A 23,982-nucleotide genomic window follows, 5' to 3' on the forward strand; every position below is an offset into this window, starting at 1 on the left:
ATTTTAATAAGTAACTTATTTTAAGTCATTTTTAAATTTTCTTATATCTTTAGAATGAAAAAGACTTTAAAAATTAGATTATTATTATTTTTGTTTTTGCCACAGACTAAACTGGGCTTTGAATGGCAGATGTAATTTGCAAAAACAAATAATATCCTTATTATATTTAGATTGAGGAAAGACTCCAGAAAAGAAAAACAAACTCCTTCATATGGGGCCTTTCAAGTGACAGCGTGGATAAGCTGAAAGGGAGTTTGGGGACACAGTGTGTTCACTCTACTAGTGTATCAGATTTATCTGCTTGAAATATTTTAAATATTTTCTTCAATTTGGGAGAAATTAAAAAGCATCTAACCATATTTCTGAGGCTACTTTTTCATTTTTCTACCTCTTTTACTTTCTAATCTCAATATTATGCAGTTGTTGCAACTTTTCAAATCAAGACTTGACTTTCCCCAAATTAATAAGTATCTCCCCCCAGATATCCTCTCAGAAACGTCATCTTCTTTAGCTAAAGTTGCTTTCTTTTAACAGCATCTAACTCTCTGTAATCTGACTCGCCACCCCATTGCTCCTAAAATTGTTCTTCTAAAATTTACCAAAAAAAAAAAAAATCTCCTTTTTGTTACAAAATCCAGTTACTATTTTTGTAGTCGCATTATTTTTGGTACAAGAGTAGATTTAAATGTGACTAGAATATTAGTTTTTCTCAAAAGTCATATAATTTTTTTAAAAAAAATATGAATTAAGCATTGATGTGAATTATCTGAGAGAATTTCCGAATTTTCATGATCTTATCCTTAACAGCATTTCCCAATTTGGTGAAATGCACACACCATGAGGGAATAACACCTGTTCTTGTACTGAGGAAAGGCAATGGGACTGGGAATGTTTTTATGAACCTCTTTCTCTCTCTCTCTCTCTCTCTCTCTCTCTCTCTCTTTTTTTTTTTTTTTTTGGTACCAGGAATTGAAGTCAGGGGCGCTTAGCCACTGAACCACATCCCCAGCCTTATTTTGTATTTTATTTAGAGACAGGGTCTCACTGAGTTGCTTAATGCCTCACTTTTGCTGAGCCTGGCTTTGAACTCTCCATTCTCCTGCCTCAGCTTCTCGAGTTCTCGAGCTGCTGGGATAACAGGCGTGCACCATCACCCCGGGGCTCTCTTTACTTCTTAATGTTGCCTTAGCTTGCTTCTTCCATCTTTCTGTCCCTCCTTCTTTTTGTTATTTCTCCAAATATGGGTTTTCTCCAAGGCATTCATCCTGATCCATCTCCCCCTGCTCCCATCTTAATACTCCATCAATAAATTCTTGTATGCTCCAAATTCTATAACCTCACCAGGGGATAAAGTTTCTAAATAACATGGAATCCCAATCTGTCTCCTACAGGCAGAATTTGAGAGGCAAACTTTTCCAGATATCTGGTAGATGTTTTGATTGTTGTGCCCCATTGCCTTAACATGTGTGCAACAGAACTGATTATCCTGCCCTAGCAATATCTGTTATTCTTGCCTGACATATTCTTGCCACTAGTTCTGTATTCCCTCAATCTCTCTGGCTCTAAATCTTACTGTCAGATCTTCTCCAGCCTTTTCAGTTGCCACACAGGTTACCAAGCCTTGTAAGCCGTGCCTGTTCTCTGCCTGGGCACCACCTTCTTTGCAGTTGCTTTGGGCTCTCTTGTGCTACCACAGTAGCTAAAAAATGCTCCCCTATTGTTTCCCAACCAGAGTACATAATTTTTTGCCTGACATTCAATACCTTTTGCACTATTGTATCAGACAAGCTCACAGCCCTGCTCTAGCTTCTACTCTTAGGCCTGTCCACACTTTTGAATTACTTAAGGAAACTGACAAAATTTTAAAGGCAATGCCCAAATCCCACTCCAGAAAATTATTTTAGAATTTGGAGAAAAAGGGATAGGCCTGATAATCATTATATAATTTTTTCATAGTTCTTTTTTTCCTATATTTTATTGGTGCACTATAGTTTTGCAAAATGGTGAGATTTATTGCATATTTGTACATGCACTCAATGTAACAATATAATTTGGATTATATCATTCCCTATACTTCCCCTTTTCCTCCTCTCTTCCCTCCTCCTAGTCCCTTTCCTCTACTCTACTGATCTCCCTTCAATATTTATGAGACCCCTTCTTCCCCACCTTTCTTTTCATTTTTCCTTTCTAGCTTCCACATGAGTCAAACCTTCTAAGTTCGAATTATTTTGCTTAACATAATGGTTTCAAGTTCCATCCATTTTCCTGCAAATGACATAATTTCATTATTATTTTATGGCTGAATAAAACTCGATTGTGTATACATACACTACATTTTCATTATTCACTCCTCTGTTGGTGGACCCCTAGGTTGGGTTTCATAGTTTGGTTCTTGTGAATTGTGCTGCTATAAACATAGGTATGCATCTATTGCTATAGGATAAGCATGATTATATTTATAAAAAGATTTTCCAGGTGAGATTAATATGTGGTTAGGATAGAGAACTATAGCAATTAGGAATTTGCCTTATTACATTTCAAAGCTTTCTACTTTGCATTGCTATTCAGGTTTTTTTCCCTAGGATTGTTTCCTATATAAGTCAGGTTTCACCTGCAGGAAAATGGTCTCCATCGCCTCGCCTAATTGACCTAAGAACTTCTTCCTAGGTCCCTAGGTCTTCCTCCTAGATGTTTCAAACCAACTTTCTCCACCATGCTGGGAACTAAGCTTCCAACACAGGAATCTTTGAGGACACCAAAACCATGTCGAAACCATAGGACTGCCTTTCTGTCATTTCTTAAAGTCCAAATAAATATATGAAGTTCTTCCCTAGAAGTTCTCCTCAAATTAAAAACAATAAACAAATAAAGCAGCCTCACCACACATCATTCATATGTCTCTGATGCCTAGAATATGCTTTGTCATACTTTTAATAATTTTTTTGTGCTCAGCTTATCTCTTCTTCTGTACTATAAACAGTAAAGCAGGGATTGTTTTATTCATCTGCTTATATGTTATTCTGCATAGGACAGTGCCTTGCATATATCAGTAGATACACAACTAAATGCATAAAAATTAAAATAAATAAACCCACAATATACTAACAAAGACACTGAATCTTTCTTTCCCATATATAAGCATCATGTTCATTGAAATTTAGGGAAAAATTTTTGATAGTGATAGGAAATAGGTATATGTTAGAGTAAATTGAAATGTGCTCAGATGTGTCTGTGCACAGTCAACTGAAGAACAGAACTCATATATCCCTGACCCTAGTGTAACCTTGTTTCAGATTTGGTCAAATGTCTCTGTTGTCAAAGAAAGAAGAATTCTACCAACAAGTTAATAATAACCTTTCTATAATAATAATAACTTCTTTCAGCTCTTTCTCTTAGGAAAAATATGAAAGGCATATGTGAATCTCATCATGTATGCAACAAAATGTTTCATTTAGAGCAGAGCACTCTCGGAATTTAAAAAATCTTGTTTAGCATTCCACCTCCTTATCAGAGTGACCAAACAAGTGATTAAGGGGTATGAAAAGCTGAGAATTCTCTGTTTGGGAGGGCCAGTATCTCTAATAACTAACTCTTTATGTAATTATGAGATGGTATAGGGAATCCCTGTCTGAATGTTTGCTAAAGAACATAGTTTTGGCAAAGCTCTTTTATAGTACTTACTGATTTGCTAGGATCATGATTCTCAGGCTTGACATATTTTGGAATTGTCTAGAAAGCTTGTTAAATCACAGAATTCTGGGTTCTACTCATAGTAGAACCAATTCAAGAAGAATGGGGAGGCAGGTTAAGGATTTGGATTTCCATCATGTTTTCATATGATGCTAATGCTCTAATAATAGAATTGTATGTTCAGAATCACTTGCTAGGTACTTTGTTATTATTGGGTTTCAGTGTTTCTTCCAGAGGCACAATGAAGTTCTGGCTATTTAACGGCTAAATAACCCCCCATTTGCCTTATCAGGATCTTGAACAATTCTTCCACATCCATATAACTCCCTACTACTAAATTTACATAGATGGTAACCCCATCAAATTTGAGTTGAATTGCAAAACTTGGCACATATTAGCTTAATTCTTTGTAGTCAAAATCAAGGATCTCATTTGAATTGAGAGCAACAAGCAACAAACTATCTTTGGATACACTGGGCTTGTTGGAAGGTTGTAAGATTAAGGCAAAATATGGATATCTGATTTAATCAATTCTCAATTATAAGCCTCTGGAAGAAAAGTAAAATGGGCCTGGGTTGCATGGCCCATGACAAACCATGATTAATTTACTTAATTTCTCTGATGCTTTTAATATATAAAATGGACATTTTTAAATTAGATAATCTGATGTCTAGTCCCACTTAGAAATAATAATAAACAGGGGAAATCCCCTGTAGCCCCTATATTATTTACAATTACCTATAAAAAAGATAGTTAATTTTGGATACCTTTCTTTGCAATATTTTTATATATTTTATACAGTTTTTAGTTTGACATTATATCAAACGTATGCATTAAACTTCACAAATATTTCAGTGATTGCATAAGATTATATTATTATTTTAATATTTACTTAATCTTTCCAACATCATTATTTATATTTATCATATTTCTAATTTATTGATGTCATAAATAATGCATTGATAACATTCCTTGTATATAAATCTATGTCTAGATTCTTAATTACTTCTTTTGCATTAGTTTCTAAAATTAAAATTCTTGGAAAAGTTGAGTATCATTTTCAATGACAGTATCTTCATTGATGCTGTCAATACTCTGTCTGAAAAAGTCAAATAGTATTTCCCTTCTGCTACACAAGAAATCTCCCACCTCACCAAATCTCCCAATATCAAAATTCTCCTTATAATCAGCAAGGCTGTTTCAGGAATGAGAACTTTGTCTATTGCTCTATGGAAGTATGACATAAAAATTCAAAGTCAAAGTTGTGGCATGAAACAGATAAAGGTTCTTCTGGGGAATTATACTTAGGCCATAGTGGGAATGCTGAGAATGTCAGAATGGCCCACACATTCCACAGTAATCAGAAAGCTCATCCTGATAGATAGCCAGTCTATCAGGAATAATGAGTGATGCCATTCCATTCATTTGTTCAAAAACTCTTATTTATTAATTGTCCACTTCCTGGAGAAAAAGCTTACTGAGGTTTGTCAACCCCAATTTCATTTTGTGTGGTGCCTGAAATCTCTAATTCATAACTGTACATAGCATGACAATAACATGATGAGACTAAGTTCGTTTCTCGTCTTATGGAAAGACATCTTGTTACCTTGTCACAAAGTATTTTTAAGGCACAAGATCTTATATCAGAGACATTTTGCATTTTAAAATGCTCAATGTCCATGTTAATATCCTATACATTTTCATTATTGAATAACATCTTATTGGAATTTTGAAAAATTTTGAAAGATAACACCATGTATGAAAAGACAATGTTTTTCTGCAGAGTAGAATGTTTATTTTTGCCTGGATGCCTATTGCAACTGCATTTTCAGAAAATGGCTTTTCTGTTTACAAAGATGTTACATGTTTATGGTAGAATAATCAATCAAGTAAAGAAAGATGTGAGTGAAAATTACTTCAAATTCCACCAGAGATAACGTGGTTAATAATGTTGTGTGTATTTCCAGGTCTCTTTGAGCATCTCTCTCTCTCTCTCTCTCTCTCTCTCTCTCTCTCACACACACACACACACACACACACACACACACACACACCCATTTGTATCCTGTTCCTTTGCCTCTTTACTAACACTATATAAAATCTTGCCATATATAGTTCTTAAAAATTTTTAATGCTTTCAATTCAATAGTTTTTAAAAAAACCTTGACTATGTCCTAATTTAATGTATCATGCCACATACTTTATATGCATTAACTCCTTTAACTCACATTACTAGAACACTACATAAGCATTTCTATTTCACAGATGAGAAAGAAAGGCAGAGAGCGCCACATCTCCAAAACAGTGTATCTTAAAAAGGTGGAGTTGAGGTTTGATCCCAGGACTATATCTTCAATTCAACTTTTAATCACAGTTTCATACTAGTTCTCTGAAAGAATATAGAAAATATATATTTCATTCTTTTTAGTATTTTATTATACATGTGTACACCATAATTTTAAACTAAATGTTTCTGCACAGTTATTTAGAATTTTTCTCCTTGTTACTATAAAATAAAACTTTGCTACAACATTAATGTGCTTTATATTTTGGAGATTTGAGTGGTAATGCAGAATTATTGGGTCATTGGATGAAAATATTAAAACTGTAGTCTTCCCTGCAAATTTCTCTACAAAAAGTTGATTCCCATTTTATTTCTATCCATAGTGTTGGTCTTCCTTGTTTTCATTGTATTTGATATTATAACATTTTTAAAAAATCAAATGTGATTTAAAATAACATATAATTTCTATTTCTAATGAAAAATGTGTACTTTCATGTTAATTGAAATATTTGATTATGTTGTATGACATTTAAAAAATTTTTTTATTTGTGAATTTTGTTATACTAAGTACACAAATAAGAAGTTCTTCAAAGAAAATACATCCAGAAAAACAAAAAATAAAAGATACTGAAATTCACAAGTTAAAGGAAGACAATTTAAAGTATAGCATATAATTTTATATTCATGGCACAGGCAAAATCCAAAATTGATAATATCACCTATTGCTGGTAGAGATTCTAAGAAAAGGAGTTCTCATACATTGCTTATGGAAACGTGAAATACAGCCCTTTTTTTGAGAAAGCAATCTGGAAAAATCTATAAAACTTAAAATACTTATACTTTTGAAGCCAACAATATTATTCTTGGAAATCGATCTGATAGAAGCTAAAACATTAAAACATGGTAAAATCTATATCTAAATCTTAAAATTAACAATGATGACGAAATAGAAAAATGATTTTAAATAATGGCAAACAACATGAGAGAGAGACTACTATATGAATTTTTAGTAGTAAATAATTACAGGGAAAAACAGCATGTTCTATTCCAAGTGTCTCTGGAAAGGTGGAAAATTAATCCTATAAAACTAGATGGAACTGTGATTTAGCAGAATCCTGTTCAAATATGTGGGATAAAATATGCTTCTTAGATGCATAGGAACAATCCACTTTATAGTACTTGGCATAGTTTTACATTGGCCTAAATATTCTTTGTTTCATAGATGACAGAATTATTAGCCTCAGGAGACACTTCTGTTATACCCTTGGCTTCTGGGAGCAAAGCCAATTTTAGGAAAATTGTGAAGTGGATGAAACTTGTCTTCGGTAATAGGCCTGTTTACCCCTTACCCTGTTCCTCCTTATCTGAAGCACCCACTTGAGGGTCCCAAGAGGTTGGCCAGTTTGTGCCTACCACTCGGGACTCTCTCATGGAATTTGGTATAAGGAGTGTCTGTCATGAAAAGGAACCTTCTTCCATCATATTTCAGGATGTAACCTATTCAAGCAAACACACTGGATATTACCAATAGGAGAAATCTGCTGCCCAAGTTCTAGGTGATGTGAATGCATTTTAACACAGGCAATCACTGCTAAGGTTCTTCCCCTTGCACTGAAACCTTGCACCACTTGGAGACTGTTGAGTTGATACATCATCCTCCAGTGGGAGGGAGGGAGGGATATTGAGGAAACTGGAGGGGCTGAGGCAGATAACAATAGTTTATCTGTACTTTTCAGATGATGTGTCTTTCTCTCTATTTGGAAGCCTTAAATAATAGGCTGGTAGGATGCATAGAATATGTCATGTTTTGTTTCTTAAAAGTTCATTACCCAGATCTGAAATGTTTACCTGTCTGTATCTTCCTACCACCCATCTATTCAAGAAACATATGCTTATATAAAGCTTATCAAATACTAAGATGTTATTCTAAGTGCTTCACAACTATTAACTCATTTAATCCTTAAAACATTACCCCAGTGTTGGTATTTTTATTCCCGGGAGGTTTGAATTTTATGTCTCACATCTGTTTTCTGGAATGACCTTGAACAATCTCATCAGATTATTTATTGTTTGATTTGAAGATGGAAGATAAAACTTGCCTCATAAATATCTCACAGGAATGTTTTGATTTGTTAACTAAATCTCCAAAGATTAAAGAAAATAATGCATAAGAATAAATGTTAGTAATCCTAAGATACTTGTGGCATTAAGTAATAAGCCATTGAGAGAAGGTTGATTCTTTTTCTCATGTAAGTGAATTATATTTTCTCAAGCCTAATTCTCATCTGTGCTGAATTAGTATGGAATTATTCTTGGAATAAATTAGAAATCAATGACTCCCTCTTCCCTCTCAGACTGCTCACAGTCCCCGGTGAATTATTATGCAATGTTAAGCCAGATATGACTAGGTTTTATTCATTGAGTTCTAAAGAAGTCACGCAAAATAACTTTTAATAGAATAAGAAGAAGGAAGAATATTTGGTTAAATGAAGTGTCACATGCTAATTATGCAGGAAAACCGCCTTTCCTCTTTCATGGAATTTGGTACAAGGAGTGTCTGTCAGAAAAATCATGTCAAGTACTCAAGAATTAAAAGAACCCAATTTAAAACATCAACCTCAAAACAAGGTTTAAGAGGAGGACATTATCATAGCCAGGCATTAGGATATTTTATAATCGACACTAAACACCTAAGTTTTATTTGTTATATGGCTATTAAATAAGAGCTCCATGTAAGACCCTAATTGGCTTGGGTAGGGGATAGAGCATTATAACTGTGAGTGAGAACTTTCAAAAAACAATCATACAGAGGTGTATGTAAGTGTTTCTTAAACTTATTTGTGCATACAAACTCTTTGGGGATCTCATTTATTGATAAATTCTGTTTTGGTGAGTGTTATAGTTTGGATGTGAGGTGTCCCCCAAAAGCTCACATATTAAACACTGAAATACAGTTCAGAGAAGAAATGATTGAGTTATAAGTCTTAACCCAATCAGTGACTTAATCCCCTGATAGGGATTAACTGAGTGGTACTAAGGTGGTAGACTATGGCTGGAGGAGGTGGGATTGTGGCTTGGCTTTGGGATATATATTTGTGTCTGGCAAGTGGACTCTCTCTCTGCTTCCTGATCACCATGTAAGCTATTTCCCTCTGCCACACTCTTCTGCTGTGATGTTCTGCCTAACCTTGAGCCCCTAGAAATGGAGCCAGCCTTCTATGGACTAAGACCTCTGAAACCATGAGCCCTCAAATAAACTTTTCCACTCGGAAAATTATTCTGGTTGGGTCTTTAAGTCACAGCAGCGAAATAGCTGACTAAAATCGAGCCCTAAGTTGGGACCGGGACTTTTACATTTCTAACAAAACTTTCAGTTGATGACTATGTGGGTCCTTGGATCATTCTTGCTAGGATGTCCAGGTTTAAGTGTTATATTCATTGCAGTCTGAGCGGTCTGAGGGGCAGAATAAAATATCCCCAAAGACTTCCAAAGAAGTGGTCAATTCTGAATATGGAGACCTAGGAAGGTGTCATACCTTGGGAATAAGAACAATTTCTCTTTTCTTTTCTTTTTTCTTCTTTTTGGTGCTGGGGATTAAACCCAGGGGTACTTTATTACTGAACTAGCCCTTTTTATTTTTTTATTTTGAAACTGGATCTCATTAAATTGCTGAGACTGACCTTGAACTTGGGATTCTCCTGCACCAGCCTCTCAAGATGCTAGGATTATAGGCATATACCATTACCTCTGGCTACAAATCATTTCTTAAGCAAATATTAGAAGCAAGAGTATTTGGAAATATAAGCTGCATCCAGTCTGAAACTGCCTTTCAGTGATCAACAAGGAGTAGTATGACTGAAGAGGAGGGGGAATGTGTGGAAGGGCGGGAACTGCTCCTAGGGAAACAAGACTGGAAGAACCACATCTGGACAGATGTTAAAGGCCTTGGTTATTTTGCTAAGGAATTTTATCAGAGTTGCTCGTCAATGATAAGATCTGTATTTAGGAGGATATTTCTGGTAGCAGGAAGAGAGATTAGAGAAGGAGAAATAATTAGAAGCAGGGACATTAGTTAGGAGAGTTTACAAGGGGCAGTGAGATCTTAGATTTAGAAATTGGGATAGAATTTGGAAAGGCCAGGAAATATTTGAGAATTTTTATTTAGAATCGAAGGGATTTGAAACTAATGGGGTGTGGGCATGTGAGAGATGAGTTGGATGATCTCTCTAGTGAGGGAGGGTGAAGGGCTACACCTTTGATGATAAGGACAATGGAAGAAGGGAAAAATGTCTTGGCAGGCGATAGTGAATTTAGTTTGGTACTTATTCAGTAGGGCATATGTTCTCAAATGTGACTGGAAATGCCTTCTGAAACATGAAGAAGATTAAGAAAAGTGAATTTGAAAGTCAATGGCAGAGAACCAACTGCCAAGGGAATGTATGCAAATGAAATTACCAGAGGAGCTAAACTTAGAGGGAAATAGTAATGCATATAAAGAAAGAGTAGGTATTTGAGGAGCAACCCATATTAAGAAAAGGCCTTTAACTTCAAATTTCATCTATTTTTCAGTCCCCTAGTATTTTTTATTGGTTTATTTTAGTTACACAGGGCATTAGGATTCATTTTGGTGGAATTACAAAAGCATGAGTTATAATGTGCTCTAATTTAGTCCCAAGTACTTCCCGTTTCCCTCCCCTTCTCTCCTCCTCCCATTCTTTTCTGTGTACTCTTTTTGCTATTTATTTATAGTTTTGTTTTTAAATTAGTGTCTTGTGGATATACATAATGGTGAGATTCACTATGATATATTCATATGTACATAGGAAGGTTAGATCAGATTCATTGCACTGTTCTTCCCTTATCTCATCCCCCCAACCCCTCGATTTCCTTTCTCTACTCCACTGCTCTTTCTTCTATTTTGATGGAATACCCCCTAACCCCACTTTTCCTTCTTTCTGTCTTTTTCTTTTTTCCCCCTTATTTTTAACAAACTTCCACATATCAGAGAAAACATCTGATCTTTAATTTTCTGAGTTGGGCTTATTTCACTTAGCATAATAGTCTCTAGTTCCATCCACTTATCAGCGAATGCCATAATTTCATTCTTCTTTATGGTTGTATAATATGCATCTTGCATGGAAGTAATTATTGGCATTGCATCCCTGATTGGTTTTGTAAAACAACACTCTAAGTATCAAATTCTTTGGTGAGATCTGCAATTAGGACATGAGAGTTTATATCTAGCTACAGTTACATAATAGTTATTACCTTATTTCCCCTGAAGAATTTGTTTATTCAGACATTTTAAAAACTGAAGTTCATCCTTTATTCTGAAATTCTTAGTTTTTGTCTAATGTATTCTTTCTGTTCCAAGATCCCATCCAGGATACCACATTACTTTTAGTGTCATATCGTCTTTGTTTCCTCTTGACTATGACATTTCCTCAGACTTTCCTTACTTTCAATGACCTTGACAGTTTTGAGAAGTAATTCTCAGCTCTTTGGATGTCCTTCAAGTGGAATTTTCCTGAGAGTGTGACCACAGAGAAAATGCATCTTCCTTATTACATTGCAATAAGGATATTGTATGGTTTGGATATAAGGTGTCCCCCAGTAAACTCATGGGTTAGACAATGCAGGAATTTTCAGGGGTGAAAAGATTGGATTACGATAGTTTTAATCCAATCTGCAGACTAAATCATTTCCTGGATTGATAATTTGAATGGATTACTGGATGGTAATTTTAGACAGGTGGGAGTATGGCTAAAGGAATTAGGTTTCTGGGGATGTGCCCTCGGGATTATATCTTTTCTCTGGCTCCTTTCATTCTCTCTCTGCTTTCTGGCTGCCAAGTATTGAGCAGCTTTCCTTCCACAATGCTCTTCTGCCATGATGTTCTGCCTCACCTTAGTTAGTCCCAGAGCAATGGAGTCAGCAGATCTTGGACTGAGACCTCTGAAACTGTGAGACCCAAATAAACCTTTCCTCTTCTAAGTTATTCTTGTGAGATGTTTTGTTTGGTTCCAGGACTGACTGACACAGGCATGTACTATCAAGCTGACATCGCACTGTTGGTGTTAACCTGATTACCTGACTGAGGTTATATTTGTAAGGTTTTTCCACACTGTAAAGTTATCCTTCTATTTCTGCTTTTCATGCTGAACTCTTGGGTGAGTCACTATACACATTCTTATTTAAAGTGGGAAATTATGCTCTATCTCCTTGAAGGCAGAGTAGCTACATGACTTATTTGGACTTCTTTTGCATGGGAGATTTGTTTTTTCATGTCCACCTTTTAATTTACTCAGTCATTTGTTTGCATCAGCGTGGACTCATGGATATTCATTTTATATTTTATGTTACAATCCAATATTTTACTTGTTTTGTTGCTTAGATTGTTTCAGGTTGACCACTGGATCCAGTGTCTCTTTGATATTTCTCCCATCATTGCTTTTTGTTTGCTTCCTGTTTGGTTTTGAGCAAAATATTTTTTTTGGTTTTTATTTCCTGATACTACATGCCTGTATATTTCCTGCTCTGGTTCTTGAACATTCCCCAGACTGAATGTTCTCTCTGATATGTGGATGCTAACCCATAATAAGGGAGGGTAGAGAGGGGAAGTGTAGAAGTTCATTAGATTAGATAAAGGGGAATGAAAGGAAGTGAGTGGAGATGGAAATAGGGAAGACAGTAGAATGATTTGGACATAAATTTCCTATGCTCACATATGAATACATAACCAGTGTAACTCCATGTTATGTTCAACCACAAGAATTGGATCAAAATTGTAATGGGTTGTACCCCATGTATGTATAATATATTTAAACACACTATTGTCATGTAAATCTAAAAATAACAAAAAGTTTATTTCATGGGAATAAACTCATCAATTTCTTTTAATGTCTTTCTTAACAGAAAGTTTCTTCAGAGCAGGAATCTTTTATTTTGCAATGTTTAAGGATAATCGTGATTTCTTGAGGTTATGAGTAGAAGACTTTCAGGAGCTCAGAACTCTTCCCAGAAACCATCTCAATGATCTGTATCACCTTTCCCAGGGCAGAAAGAGGACAGATACCAGGATAGAAGAACTGCATCCCTGGTGTGTCTTTAGAGCATCAGGGAGCGAATGGTTTGGAATTTCTCTGTTGTGAAACAAAGTTTTCATCCTCAGCCCTGGAAGGGTATGGAGGTAGAGCAAACATCCACAGCCAGGCTCTTGGGGATCAAGAACCAGATTTAATTACATTTTGTGGCCATGTTCTGTAATTTATTGAGGATCTCAAGGTTCTGTTTATAATTCTTTTAAAGTTAATTCTGAAAGTGGAAATCGTCAATCTAATAAACATCGACTATAATGATTGTTAGAAACAATAAGGTGAATGTTTCTTGTCTTTAAAGAACAGCCATGAATAAAATTAATTATAAGCACTATGTTATTGTTCTGTAGATCAATCACATTAACAGTACAGAATAGTGAACTGTTTAATGCAATTTGAGAGATTTAAGACAAGGTATAGGTATTTGTACTGGCTAATTTATGTCCCGGCAGTCTTGGTAGAATCAAGCATAGGCCCTAATTTATCATCAATAAGTTAAAAATGTTCTCATGAATGTAATACCATCTACTAATTATGATAAAGGATGGCTACTGAGAAAGTATGACTTTGTTATTCAGCAAGAATTTTAAAATCCAGTTGTGAAAAGAAGGTAATACAGACGGAGTTGTGAATGTATACAAAAACCTTCTATGTTGTATTATAAAGAAATATTATGAATTATTTTAGAATTAAACATCTTGGGGTTGGAGGTATAGCATAGTGATAGAGAGCTTCACTTGCATGCACTGGAGGAAAAAAGAAATTAAACATCTTTAATTCTTCACCCTAAGGAAAACAGGTTTTCTGAAAATATTATAGTTGTATATTTATGGAATATGATTGTCTAATACTGTTAATAAATACATGAGGATTGGTTTCTGTAGCTTTGATAGTTATGTGTCCTAGAAACTCTCAGCCCAATTAATTTTCCAAGCCATACTTTATAAATCTCCTTCAATCAAAAGTAGAACTGTTCATAAAAGAGTTTCCTCTCTTCTTGGAAATCGCTATTTGTCTTTATAATTTCTGTAAACACAATGAATAGTTGGCTTTATTTTCCTTTTGTTGGATTCTCCTCCTTTTTCCTTACTAGCTAAGAACCCAAATATATCTTAATGTAATTTTTAAAAAAACTAATATTTTTCTAACTATTCTTCCATTTTTGAGATAACATTTCTACAGACTGGATTTTAATTATGTTCTAATTATCATCTGCTGCTCACAGTCAGTTATTTGCTCACTTAAGCATTTAACAAATATGTAGCAAGTACTTACTTTCCTGTATCCCGGCCACTACCATAAGTACTGAGACTAAAGCAAGGAATAGAATAAACAGTCCCTGCCCTCAAGGAGCTTATATTCAAATAAGGGAAGACAACTAATAAACAAATACACAAGAAATATTCATCCTCTCAGTAGTAAATGCTGTGGAGAAAAATGAAGCAAGAGTGAACTTAATGGTCATATTTTTTAATTTTTTAAACAGCATGCCAAAGTTCTCATTCCTGAAGAATAAACAGCCTTTATATGATGATGCTAATGTGAATGTTGCTATCTCAGAGTTCTCTGTTTTTCTCTAGATTAGATTACTGATCCTGCAGACCTTATCAAGGTGAGCCAGGAAACAATTGTTTGCTTTACCTGGCAGCCTGCCTGCAAGAGACTGGAAATACTCAAAGGGCAGCCTCACTCCTAAGGGCAGATGCTGGATTTTTAAAAAACAAAACAAAAACCTATAAAAATAGCTCTTATGTTTTTAACACTGAGATGTTAGCTGGCTTCTGACAACACTTAGAGATATAAGCTACAGTCTGCTGTTGTATGCCTCAATTAATAAATCTGGACCTTGATCTCTCCTTCTAAAATAGGCAGTGAGTCCTCATCTTTTCTGGAGCAAACACTGTGAGGCACAACAGTGATGGGTGTTATCAGCAGTAGGTCTAGGAGAGGTGCCTGTACAGTGTTCATGCTTTTGTAATTTTCAGAGGAGAATGGAACATCCGCATCCTGTTTTCCCTAGAACTGTGTCCTATGACCTCTCTATTCAAGACCTTGGCTGGTCTAACCCAGGAGCTTTGATTTCTTTGTAAAAGGAAAAATATAATATTAACTTTCTTAAAATAATTTATGGATTTTTTTCAAAAATAGGTGAAAGTCAACTCAATATTTACAATTTCTGAGCTCACAAGCATTTTGGAACTATTTAGTTCCTTTTATGTATGAAGATTGAGTTTAAATTACCAGCAGCAGTGCTAAGAATGCAGTGGCTATTATTGCTGTGTATGGGTCTAGACTACCTGAGCTATACATGTTAGAGTCATTCTTTTTTCCAAGGTTCCAAGAGAAAATAGATGCATTGAACAATACCTGAAAAGGAACAATTTGATGATTTCTCTCTATGTCTCAGTCTACTCTTTTGGAAAGTATACAACAAGGTTGTTGGAAGTACTTCATAAATTATTACATGAAAGGCATCAATAGCTACATTTTCTCTGTTGCCTCCTTGTTCTTTTAAGGGATAATGGTACCAAGGACATGGCCTCCAAAGCTGGCTTTTCTGTATTCAAATTGTGTTCCCACTACTAACCAGATAGATAACCATGGATAAATTATTAAGTCTTTCTGTGCTTCTAAAAAAATACGTGGTACAGTATTGTGTGGAATACATGAGTTAATGCAAATATTTGGAATAATGCCTGGCACATTATTAATACTCAAGAATTATTAGCTGCTGATATTCATATCATTACTTTTACTAATTATTTATTCGTTATGGCTTTGGACCCCAAATTCTAATGCAGTATTCTAAAGAGCAAAACTAAACCACACTGAATTCTCATTTTACTCCATGCCAGGAAAGCCTAATAAACTACCATCCAAACTAGCAAAGGTCTTTGCCTTTCTCCCCCTACATCCAAACCTGACTTCTTGGCTCTTATAATTCTAATGTCAATCTTCTAGGGACAGAAGGAGCACATTGAGAAAGATACCCCAAAAGAACATTTGGCCCCATGCCTAGGAAGAACCTGTCCTAGGTCATTTGTCACTAGGGTATTAGCCCCAAAGCAGGCACACATGATAAAGAGTCCAAAGTGAGATTTTGAAGGAGAAAAGTTGTTGTCAGTCCACTCATCAGTGGCTCATTGGCCACTTTATGTCACAACCTAAGAAAAGAGACATTGCAAAGAAGATTTCCACAGACCACTCTTATTTGTCCAGGCTCTGAGAGTAACAAGGACTCTGAGAGGCCCCACTTCAGTTCTTGCCAATTTTAACACAACTTACAAAATGTACTTGGAGTTGAAATGAACTTCCTCACCCTTGTGGAAGACCATGCCAAATCTTCTGGAGATCAAAGGGTAGATATTCAGACATTTCTCTGCAACCCATGGACCAAACAATAACTTGCCTGAATTCATTAAAAAAAAAAAACACTTTATCTAACTCATTAAACGCTAAAAAAAATTGAATATCAATTGGCCAAATGACCAAGGAGTAGAGGAGACCTGACATACCAGTATTTTCCAGCAGGGCTAACATTATATGCTGCTACAAAATGCAGAACTGGGGCAAACTTAGAGCCAGGTGGAGAACATGTGGGAAGCTGGCGCCAGCCTTCTGCTGCCTTCAGGGACCCTGTGTTTCCAGAGCTTCCAAGTTTTCAATGAAGGCCAGAATCTGGAATTTTATGTGGATTGTGCTGATATTTGCATTTTGGCAAATACTTAAAATTAAAGCAAAACCAAAACAAACTATGCAGGCCAAAGGCAGCCCATCTGATGTCTGTGTGCCTCCAGGCTTGTGATCTCTGCTGTAGCTCCTTCACATTGGCCAGCTAGATGTCCATACTTTTAGCACTTGGAACATTGGCCCCAAGCCCCGCCATATATATTAGTTTGTAATTTTGCTGAGATATACATTTTCATCCCCAATGCTCCAAGGCTAACTTAAGGATGTGATTTACTTAGTTATTGTATGTTCTTTGTTCCCTTTCCAGTTCTTACATTTCACCATGGCTTGTAGATTTCTTTAATCAAAATTGAGTACACAGAATCTCTCATGAAACAAGAAAACAAACAACAACAAAAAAATTCTTTACATAAAAAATTAAAATGGAGCACAGGAGTGGACGGGGGAAGGGAGTTAGTTACGCTGTGATTGTTGGAAATGGAAAGGTAGTGTGAAAAGAGCTACTGAATGATTAACTGGTAACTAGAGGTTTTCAAGGTTGATATAGCAGTCAGTGAGGGGAATAGGAGTTTTTGTGGAAACAATCAGCATTTTCCAGATCATGGTAGCAAGAATTAGGGAAGAAGTATATGAAAACAGCTCATAAAATTTCAGTTATACTTTACTTCACTTAAAGAGAAAATTTATGTGCTACAGAGTAGTTTTTAAATTATTGATTTTTAACTTAAAATATTAATCAAATACTTTTGAGAGAGAAGGTTTCACCCTTATGAATGTTAAGAAACTGTGTGATGCTTTATAAGTTGTCCTAAATTTCCTTGTAGTGTTTTAGAACCCTCAACTAGATTGCTAAGGGCAGTAACCATCTGTTCTTTTATTTTTGCTGTTTTCTTTCATATTTCTAGTACAATATTTCTACTCATTGGAGGTTCTCAACAAATTGAATGTTTTGAATTATTTAAATGTGTCTTCAAGTTTTAGACATTTATGGGTCAAATATATATATTTCTGTTTAACAACTCTAGAAATCATGTGTGTGTCTTCTGAAGCAAGGGGTAGCATGCCTTAGAGGAGTATATAAAAATATATACTCTGCCTTTAAGGCTCAAACAATGCAGTCCTTAATTTAAAATCCCTCTCCCTGCATATCTTTATCTTCTTAAAATATTTAGTTGGGAATCTTATGACAGAAGGTTCCCCCCCGCCTAAGGTTTTAGTATTTCCTGGGCTAGAAGTGATATGGAATGAAAACAGATTTGAATTATTTGAATCCAAATCAAAGGTTTTGACTGAAAAAGCCAGCTGCACGTTTAAATTGAAATATTGGAAGCATCATATTGTACTTGGTTCTAGCTGTCAGGTTGGTTTAAAGATCTTCCAAGGGAGGCTAAATGGAGCATGGTGGATCTTTCAAGCCTAAGGCCGGATTGCTATAACAGCAATGAGATTTCTCTCATCTCCAAATCGCCTGCACCATTTCTCCTTTCCCCTGTGGCCTGACTATTGTGTTATCTTCTAACATCTTGGGATATGTTAAGCCAAGAGAGAAGTTCTAGAGCTTTGAAGTGTCCAAATCCCTTTGCTTGTCTGTAAGGTTTCTCTTCCAGCAACAGGACATTTGAAAACAGAGGAACCAGTAGCCCTGATAGCACAGGACTTGTCCAACTGAGAAGAATTTGATTGGTGGAGAGTGGAATTTTGATCCTAATTGACATAGGGCCCTCTTCCTTGTGAGTCCTTTCTTTTGTGAATCCTTTCTTTGGAAGCATTACGCTTCTCAAGTGGGAAATTCTGGGAAATTTGAAAAGAGAGGGATATGGAGAAGCTGATTATTTCCTAAACTTTTCAGAAATCACTATAACTAATGTAGGAAGTGAAAGGTGAGACCTGCATGAATAGTTACTTGGAGGGAGTGTTTATCTTGGGATTGTTCAACAAGAGGCAATCTGTACAGAAATTATTATTTTAATTGATTTTTCATACAAAAATGGGGAAAATTTTCTAAGCAATGTCAATGATTTTCTACATTGCTCAGTGTCCCCAATTTCCCTTGATTATTTTTGGGATACCTATTTATATATCATCAACAACATTAAACATTGAAGTGTCTTTCTTTCTTTTTTTTTTTCTCCATGAGGTAACACTTTTATTATCCTATTAGGAACTAGTTATCTAGTTATTCTTTTTCTTTTTCTTTTTTTTTTTTTTTCAGTTCTGGAAATTAGAACCCAGGGCCATATATATATGCCAGGCTAGTGCTCTACACTGAGCTATATTCCCAGCCCCTAACTAGTTATTCATTCTTTCAACAAATATTTTTAAGATACCCATTTTGTGCAAGGCATGATAATATATATGCCAAAGAGAGTAAAGGAAAATAAACACACATACAAATGTTATTTTTAAAATGTACAGGTATTATTCAAGAATGTACTTTCCTGAGATTATTTTACAAGTTACTATGATTTACTGACAAAGAGCTTTGTTCTTTGTGAAATAGCAGAAATATCACTTGCATTGGTCCACTGTACCCTGTATTTTGAACTCAACTGTGCTGTTTATAGCTACATCACAAATTTCTTTTACATAAACCTATCTATTTTGTTTTTGTTGAATTTTACTTTCTGCCTCACATACTCCTTTTCTTGTAAGAAGTTGATGAAAGTATATTTGATGTTTAGATCTACAAAAAAGTGGTAATATCCAAACCTAGACAAAATGTGTTCTTTTGACTTTTTATCATTATTTGATTTCACAACTCTCTTCTATCTTTAAAGATTGTAGAATTTTCCTTCCTTCTAATCTCCAAATAAGAATTTATAAATTTATAAAATTAGCAACTTAAATTGTTCTAATTTCAGTCTTTTAAAGTAATTTAATAATCTCTTTTCAAACAATTGAACTTTCTCTACAATATAATATAAATATGTTAATCCTGTTAAATTAGAAAAGTTGAATTTCAATTACTGTGAATATTGGCTTTTTCTTTGAAGTAAATTCAGGATCCCTGTTACTTGTGTTCTAAGATTTAAATAATTATATTTTTTAATTTGAGGAACTAAATGCTATCTTCAAAATATCTCATAAAAATTGTTTTCTTTTCCATATTCTTTTGCTGTTAGGTGATTTGAGCTCCTGGGACCTCCTCATTTGTCTGCCTTCAAGGAAAGCTGATGGAAAACCCTGTGTGTCCAAGGAGGACATGTGCAAGTTAAGTTCACATCAAAGGGTAAATACTCTTAAAATGTGCATGTACTTTCTTGAACACTGCATTTTAGCTACACAATGTTTAAAAGAAAAGTCTTAAATATTAGAACCATACTATCTTTAGAGAAAGTTCCAATGAGCTGTGACTTACAGAGTTCACCATGAAATGGCAACAGTTTTTTGTTTAAAGGGATCTTCCCCAGCATCAGCTACTATGGATACTGTTATTGAACTTGGTAGGACTCCAGCTGTATCTAGAAGTCTGTAGCCTAGAGCGTGTAGCTGACCCTGGCCACATATTCATCGAAAGATGTAAAGTCTTCATTTTCTAAAACACTGGTCAGACTTTTTCAAAGTCGTATTAATATCTGAAATTATGATAAAATTCATACAATTTTTTATTAACTTTTAGAATTGACATTCACGGTTTACTGCCTATATTGTGTGAACTTTTGTAAATGCTTTTAGAAAGTTAACTAAAAATTAGCCAAGGTCTATTTGCTGGTCACTATGCTGGAAAAATTGATGTGTTGTTGTTACTTATAACTTCTCTGTGAGAAAAGTGTCCAAATTAAGTTATTTTCCATTTCCTAAGTGGAACTGTAGCAGTCCACCCTGAACACCTGATATTTCTGCAATGACAGTTTGGGTTACTCTTGCCTTCTTTTAACTCTGTACTCCCTTGGCCTTCTAGCTGAGCTTTCTCTTTGTAAATCTTTGGCCATTCCCTCTCTTCTCTTCATGGCTATCTTATCTCTCGCCACTCTTTAAATTCCCAGGTTCCTTAAAAGCACTCTCCAAATTTCAATCACCATTTGTAGTAGATGCCTTCCTAAGTCTTCATCTAAAATTCAGAGAACCTCCCAGCCTTTAGGCTTGCCTACCACAGGCTTACTGAGCACTGCCACTTGGACATCCAATATACACTTCAAACTCAGCATGGTAAAATATGGATTCATTGTTTTCCCCAATAAATTTGCTTCTGCTGTTGCATTCAGAAACTCTGGACTGCTTCTCACAGCTTCTGTTCTATTGGTTACAAGCATGATCAATCACTCCATCATCTCCTAAGATCCAAATATGGTCTTCACCCCCCACCCAAGCCCTTCCTTTCTTTTGTCATCTATATCTTACCAAGAGCCAACTAAGCAATGTGACTCCTAACATTGTCCTCATATTGTTTCTACTCTCTACATTTACACTTATGGACCTTTTTCTGGTCAGAAATCAGCACTTTTACCTGGGTAAAGCTAAATATTCATCACTGTTTTTTTTTTTTCCAAAGCAATATTTTGCCCCTGAAATCAATCCTGATCACTGATGTCAGATGAAAACTACAAAAAGATGAATTTGGCTTGTGATTCTTGTACTTAAAATCTTGAATAACTTCCCATTAACTCAAGAATAACATCTAAAATATTTATGGTGCCTTAGTCTTCCAGCAGGAAATATATGCTACATTTATAAGAGTAAAACTGAGGAGAAACTGAGAACTAGACAGAGACGTTGGCAATGTCAAAGAAACAAAAGAGATTGTGAGGCATCTAAAGTTCAGCAATATCCTAAGGTTTCCACCACCCCTGGTCTCAAGACAAGTACGGAGAAAGAATGTGTTGTTGTTACTTATATGGAGAAAGAATGGTGTAGCCAGAACTTAGTGAGAAAGTGTTCTCACTAGGAAGAAGCTTTAAAGAAATGTAACCTTTGCCAAATTACAGGCCTGCAGAAAGGGAGCCTGGGAGATAAGAACCCTAAAACTCTCTCCTTTTGGGCACCAATCTTCTACCACTGCCTTCCATTGGTTCTTGTCAACTTAGTGAGAAAGAGTCTATGGTGCCACCCATAAAAGTCAGCCTGCTGATAACAGCAAAGTGGGAAGATCTGGAAAGGAAAGCTTCTCTGTGAATGGACCTGCCGAATAGTTCTCTTATTTTTTTTCTAGTTCAGATGTTATGCTACAAGCAATATTACACTGATTATAGCTCCTTAAACATCTATGCTGTTTTCTGTAATATACCTTTATTTTTAGTATTTTGTTTTCCTGGAATGTCGTTTCCCTTCAATTTCTACCTCACTGATTTTAAACCAGGAGAGATTTTTGTCTTCCTGGAAATATGGGCAATATCTAGAGATATTTTGGGGTCTGTCACAACCTGTGTGTGGGAGGGAAGGTATACTCCTAGTATCCAAGGATGCTATTAAATATTGTAATGATGCCCACGACAAAGAATCGTGCAGCCAATATGTCAATGGTGCCAAGGCTGAGAGACCACCATGTACTGTCTTTGCTAAGTTAGCCACTTAAGTCTATTAGACTCAGTACCACTACCACTTTCTAAGGATTATCATAATTCCTCAGGTTTATCTCTAGTGTTTTTTAAAAAGCATCATATTGTTTATTCTTTTTCTTTCACCTGCAAATGAAAGCCAGGTTTCACCAGCAAATGAGGACAAATGAGTTCACACTGGCATTAGTATTGATATTTGGTTGGACCATGCACACCCGCCACCCTCAGCAACTTTCCCATCAATTTCCCCAAGAGGGATCTCCCATATTCTTAGCAGTAGTGTTTTCATGCCCTGTTCCTGCATCCTGTTTCATCCCACCATGGGAAAGGCTAGTGAGGAACATTCTATACTAATGTGGATTCTGCTGCTGCTGCTGTGACAGATGTCTTCATCACCCAGGTGCCTACATAGCTGCATAGTTCTCAATATGCTCAAAGTCCTTGCATTTCATCAGTTTCATCTGAACTGGAATTAGATGTAGAACAATGAGAATGTAGCTTTCAGTATCTTTTCCTAAAATTAGAAGACATTAGACACTGGGCTGTCTCTAAGACATTTGCTAGCTTAAAATTTACATGAGAGTCACAGGACATCAGTGGAATATGTGATGAGGACAGAATAGAGCAGAACATCCAGTGATGGCAATGGAGAAATTGTATTAATCAGTGTTATCTGTAGCAATAGAGCCAATAGAATGTGCATGTAATTTGCATTATTAGATAGGCTGACACAGTGAGAGGCTGGATATTCCCACAATGGTTTTCTGCAAGCTGGAGAGCTGGGGAAACCAGTAGCTGCTCAATTCAAGAAACTGGATGCCTAGGAACATCAGGGACCAATGGTGTACCCCAAGTCCAAGGCTGAAGACCTAGAATGTCCCTGGAGAGTCACTGGTATGAGTCCTTGTCCAAAAACTGAAGAAACTGGAGTCTGATGTCCCTGGTGATGGTAGCAACAAAAACCGTACCCACTCAAGATGAATCAAACTTCTGCCCTTGGTAGAGTTCCCTTGAGCTTCCTCCTTCTGCTTTTTGTTTCATCTGGATTCCTGCCTTATTGGATGGTACCACACTCATTCAGAGTAGGTTTCCGCACTGTTTACTTACCCACATGCCACTTATCTCTGGAAACAGCTTCACAGACAAGCCCAGGAATGTGCTTTACCAATTTTGTAGGCATTCTCAATCCATGCAAGTGGACAACCAAGATTAACCATCATAGAAGATGATATGGGGATGTAGGACAAATAAATTAAGAAGGAAATTACAAAGCACAGTGTCAGTTATGATGAGATTCTGTTTCTAATTTTAAATTTTGAAATAGTTCTATCTTTATAGAAAAATTACAACAATAATACAAAGTTTCTCACATATCCTTCGCTGAACTTTAAGGTTAACATCTTACACAACCATGGTACATTTATCAAAACTAAGAAATTATCATTAAAACAAAATATTCAGCAAATTGTAAACAATATGCAAACTTTCTCATTTTTAAAAACTTATAAGTCCTTTTTCTGTTCCAGGAGTCAATCTAACAGCTCTTATTATATGTAGTTGTGATCATTCTATAGTCTCCTCCAATCTCTGACCATCCCTCAATCATTCTTTTCCCTCATGATCTTGACATTTTTCAAGTACCAGTCAAGTATTTTGTATAATGTTCCTCCATATGGACTCACCTGATGTTTTTTCTTTCTTTCTTTCTTTCTTTCTTTCTTTCTT

General features: G+C 35.6%; 1 protein-coding gene across 1 annotated transcript in view; it reads left to right on the forward strand.

Moving 5' to 3' along the window:
• Nucleotides 1–23,982, forward strand: part of Cped1 (cadherin like and PC-esterase domain containing 1) — a 248,540-nt gene that overhangs the window by 34,665 nt on the left and 189,893 nt on the right. The window contains exon 4 of the mRNA XM_077110288.1: nucleotides 19,885–19,991. Within this exon, the coding sequence (XP_076966403.1) occupies nucleotides 19,885–19,991 (107 nt within the window). The remainder of the gene's footprint in view (nucleotides 1–19,884; nucleotides 19,992–23,982) is intronic.

This window comes from Callospermophilus lateralis, chromosome 1, assembly GCF_048772815.1.
Source record: "Callospermophilus lateralis isolate mCalLat2 chromosome 1, mCalLat2.hap1, whole genome shotgun sequence".
Classification (NCBI taxonomy): domain Eukaryota; kingdom Metazoa; phylum Chordata; class Mammalia; order Rodentia; family Sciuridae; genus Callospermophilus; species Callospermophilus lateralis.